General features: G+C 58.5%; 1 protein-coding gene across 1 annotated transcript in view; it reads right to left on the reverse strand.

Annotated features, from left to right (window-relative positions):
- The window catches only part of NCAPH2 (non-SMC condensin II complex, subunit H2), an 8,292-nt gene extending 4,110 nt beyond the window's left edge, over positions 1-4,182 (reverse strand). The window contains exons 1-9 of the mRNA XM_011942230.1: positions 4,129-4,182; positions 3,324-3,425; positions 2,411-2,466; positions 2,232-2,316; positions 2,084-2,152; positions 1,841-1,920; positions 1,618-1,760; positions 1,162-1,245; positions 573-703 (exon numbers count right to left, since the gene is read on the reverse strand). Coding sequence (XP_011797620.1) covers positions 573-703; positions 1,162-1,245; positions 1,618-1,760; positions 1,841-1,920; positions 2,084-2,152; positions 2,232-2,316; positions 2,411-2,466; positions 3,324-3,425; positions 4,129-4,155 — 777 coding nt within the window. The 5' untranslated portion in view covers positions 4,156-4,182. The remainder of the gene's footprint in view (positions 1-572; positions 704-1,161; positions 1,246-1,617; positions 1,761-1,840; positions 1,921-2,083; positions 2,153-2,231; positions 2,317-2,410; positions 2,467-3,323; positions 3,426-4,128) is intronic.
- Between the last annotated feature and the right edge of the window lie 185 nt (positions 4,183-4,367).

The raw sequence follows: 4,367 nt of genomic DNA on the forward strand, positions 1-4,367 counted from the left end.
AAAAAAAAAAAAAAAAGAAAAACACAAACAGCGGTCACGGGGTACTCTTCTTCAAAACTAGGAAAAATGAATAGAATATGACAAATAACCACGTCATCGACCAACCAGAGTGAAAAAACATTAACATTCCCTCTGTATGCATCGGGTTGATTTTCGGTTTTAATAAATAAAAAGGGTTTCTCGGCTCTAGGCTGGGTATAGTTGACCCTGGGGGTTGAGGGAGGCAGCAACGGCCTCCAGACACCCCCTCCTACCAGCCCACTGCAGAAGAGGCGCCTCAGCGACCAGCGGCCGTCCCAGGTAGCTGTGAGCTCGGCAGGGTTCAAACCCTTGGACGCCAGCCCACTGCTCTGAAGATCATCAGTTCTGTCCAGAGAGGGTAGGAACACGGAAGCTGCCGTTCCAAAGGGCTGGCTGCAGGACGGGCTGCAAGACGGATGGGCTTCTGCCCCAGACCAATGGCCCGGGGCCAAGGCCGTAGCACTGCCCTCCTTGTGCAAGCTGACTCAGCCCCAGAGCCAGGGTTGCCCAGTTCACAGCTCAGGCTCTGCAGGCCTCCATGTGGGTCCCACCTGCTGCGGGCTCCTGGGCTCCTCGGGCTCCAGAGCGACCTTGGGGGCCGAGGCCTCAGGAAGGTCTACTGCCGCCTCTGCATCCTCGTCCTCACCTCCGCCCAGGGGAATCGGGCCTTCTGGAGAGGTGCCTGGGCAGGGAGCAAGAGAGTGATCAGCTCCAAGGAGTGTCGAGACCAGACGGCACCAAAGGGACCCTGACGGCTACTTCCTCCCTCAGCTTTAGTCACGGAACCCAGAGGATTCAGCGGGTGCCTCGCACCTTCCTCGTCATGCTAGTGTGCTGTGCTCTGTTTGGTTCATTTTATTTCTTGGCAAATGTTCCTCTTTAAATGCAGCCATCCACATCTGCCCAGAGAGGAGACCCAGGAGGGCAGACAGCAGTCAGTGATCCAAGATGGGCCGAGGCTCAGGTAAGGCCAGGGGCTGTCGCTGCTTCCCCGGGGCGAGGCCTCATTCCCGTGGGCCATGGAAGGGGTGTGAGGCTGGCAGCTGACAGCAGCCCCTTGGACCACTGTCCACTGAAAGCTGCCTCCCTGGTCCCCTCTTTGGCTGCCACGCCAGTCCCACCAGGGAGCTTTCTTCTCACCTGGGTCCTGGGAGAAGCCGAGTGCTGGCACAGGGCTCCTACACACGGAAACTTCCATTGGCTGCTCCTCAGTCCTCCAGGCGTCTGGGAGACAGGAATTGGACAAGGTCAGCCCAGCTCCTCTCTAACTTGGTCCCTGCCCGGTGTTCAACAAGCCCCACCAAGGGGCCAGCAGAAGGGCAGAGTCCAGCAGACTCCAGGCCTTGGGCTGGGGGAAGACAGCAGGGCCCTGAGCCAGGCACCAGGTCCCTGGCACTGAGACCATGTTAACTTGTAATCAAGGCACAGCAGATGGGTGGGATGAGCACCAGCCAACCTGTCTAGATGGGGGCGGGCACCCAGAGAGAGGGAGCTCCCAAGACCAGAGGTGGCAAGCACAGGGCACCCCACAAGAGTCCACCCAGAAGACCCTCCCTTCCTTGCTTCCCGCCAAGCCCCCCGCATCCAAGCCCTCACCCTTCTGGGTCCTTGGCATGGAAGCGCCTGCTGGCTCCATGGGGGACATGCCCTCTGGTTCCAACATGAAAGCCCCTCTGGGGTGGGGAACGCACGTGTTCATCCTGAAATCCTTCCGGCTGGCCAGGACCTCACCCTGACGGCTGTGCTGGCGAAAACACGCCTGCTGTAGAGACCCTTCCCAGGCAGGCCTCCCTCTCCGTCGCTGGGCTCAGATCCCTACCTGTACAGGGGATTGCTGTTCTTCTCCATTTCATCAGGGGCCACCAGGGCCATGGGCAGGAGGGGGATGATGAGGACCTCCTACATGGAGGCCGAGGGTGGGTGAGCCAGGCACCCTTCCACTCCAATGGAGAACAGAACCCACACAGGGCAGTGACACTTTCCCACACCCTATCAGCTCAACACAGCCCCAGGGAAAGTGCTGACCTCACCCCAACCTAAGAGGGGCCAGGCCAGGACTCACACTGGGCGCCTGATTGTTCTTGAGATCCACGTTAGTCCGGGAGTCAGGGAAGTCATCCAGCGACAGGAACTGGAGGGAGACAGAGCTCATGGGGGCCGAGCCCAGGCAAACGCCCCATGGGCGGGGGCCACATGCCCAAGAAACTCACCTCATTCCCTGCCTCCTGGGGGGCCCCAGAGCTGGCATCCCCATTGGCCCTGTCCTCCTGCACCGAAGAGAGCTGCTTGGCCCGCCTGAGAGAGAAGCGTATCCCATGGGCATCCCAGAAGCCGCAGAGGCCTCCCTGGCCACACGCAGGGCAGCACAGTGAGTGGCTCCAGAACTCACCTCTTTCCAGAGATGAAATCAAGGGCCTGGTAGACGAGTGAGTAGAGGTATTCCACCTGGTGACCAGACGCAGGCAGTGAGGACCCAGAAAGGAGGGGCCCACCCTCAAGGCCTTCCCAGCGGTGCCCTCCACGAGGCCTGGCCACTATCACCAAACCTCCAGTACAAGAAAACACCAATTTTGGTTCCAAAAATAATTCTCAAATCAAACCACGAATCTCATGAGAATTACTTTACCAGCTGAGGCCACCCACATCTCTCCCCTGCCTGCTGTGTTCCACGCAGCCACCAAGCAATGGCCTTCTCAACGGGTGACCTTGACGGCACTGTGGGCCACAGTGTGCCTCACACAGCCCTTGGTGGACACGCCCCTCGTGCTTGGCACCCACTCTGCCGATGGCCCGTAGCCCTGCTGCTCCTCCGCCCATGTGCTCCTGCCAGCATCACTCCAGTCCCTCCTCCTCATGTCCTGGCCCTGCCCTGTCCCAGCTCCAGCCGCCACGGGGCCTGCAGGACAGAGTCCTTCACCCACTTCCTGTCCTCCTCCTCCACAGAACCGTGAGGGTGGTGGCTGTGGATTTTCGAGGTGCTGACAATGAAGCACCCACAAGTAGAGGATGGGGAAGGGTAAGGTGGGTGCATGTGGCACCCTGGACTGTGCCCAAGTGCACACAGCAAGTGTCATTCCCCCAAGACAACACGGCCCAACAGCACACAAGACCCTCCCTGCCTGGCTGTGCGATTTAAAATTAAGAATAGTTCTTGGTGTTGGAAGGTGCCGAGGAAGTGGCTGAGACCCGACGAGAGAGGGAGGTAGGTCACAGATGGGATGACCACTGCGCCTGGCCCAGCAGAACTGACTGTGGTCCCACTGGCCACCGAAATGCCAAGACCAGCGTCAAGCAGGGCTCACCTTCTTACTGTAGACGCAGGCAGAGCCCTGGATCAACAACGCTGCCTCAATGAAGTTCATTGTGGTCTTGCCTTCGTCAAAAGAAATGCAGATCTGATCCAGCTGCAAGAAACAACACAAGGGCGGGGGAATCCAAGGCCCAGTCTGCACTTGCTTCTTCCAGGGCAGCCCCACCCATCACTGGTCTGTGCCCAGCACCTCCTGAGACAGGTAGCGCGAGCTCTGCTGTGGGCTCCCTGGCTGTCCCTGGTACTTGGGCGGATAGACAGGTCTCTGCGTTTCCCCTACTTCCTATAACAAAAACCTGTTTTGGAAGTGGAAGGCCCCCAGGGCACACTGTCTGCAGACAACCAGGGCAGCACAGCGGCTCACTCCACAAAGCACCCCCCCACAAGGCGCCATAAACTGACAGAATCCAGCAGGAAGACCCCTGACCCAGAGAAGAGGGAACCTCAGGGGTAGGAAAGGCAGAGACAAAATGCTGAGGTCTCCGTCCTTTGAGCAGAGAACTCAGGAAACAGTTACGGGTGAGTCATCATCCTTCCTCTGCCCCCCTCAGCCTCCCAGAGCCCCAGCTCCTCTGTCACCCCTTAAATGTCAGTGTCCCAGGCATTCCACCCTCAGCCTCTCTTCTTCCCATACAGCCCGCCACGCACATTCCTTCATCCCATGCCCAAGCTGCCAACCATGTGCCACGAGCCCCAAACCCATCCCGACCAGCTCTCTCCTCAACTCTGGGGCTGCATTCACAGCCGGCTGCAGAGTACATTCAAATGTCCCCAAACACTTCACTTCCATACTTAACCCAGGATCCTCCCCAATGCTGGCTCATCTGTATTCCTTCTCAGCAAATGACACTTAGAAAAAACAAAAGGCCAGGCACGGTGGCTCAAGCCTGTAATCCCAGCACTTTAGGAGGCTTAGGCGGGCGGATCATGAGGTCATGAGATCGAGACCATCCTGGCTAACACGGTGAAACCCCATCCCTACTAAAAATACAAAAAATCAGCCAGGCGTGGTGGCGGGCGCCTGTAGTCCCAGCTA

Source organism: Colobus angolensis, unplaced genomic scaffold, assembly GCF_000951035.1.
Source record: "Colobus angolensis palliatus isolate OR3802 unplaced genomic scaffold, Cang.pa_1.0 Scaffold208, whole genome shotgun sequence".
NCBI lineage: Eukaryota > Metazoa > Chordata > Mammalia > Primates > Cercopithecidae > Colobus > Colobus angolensis.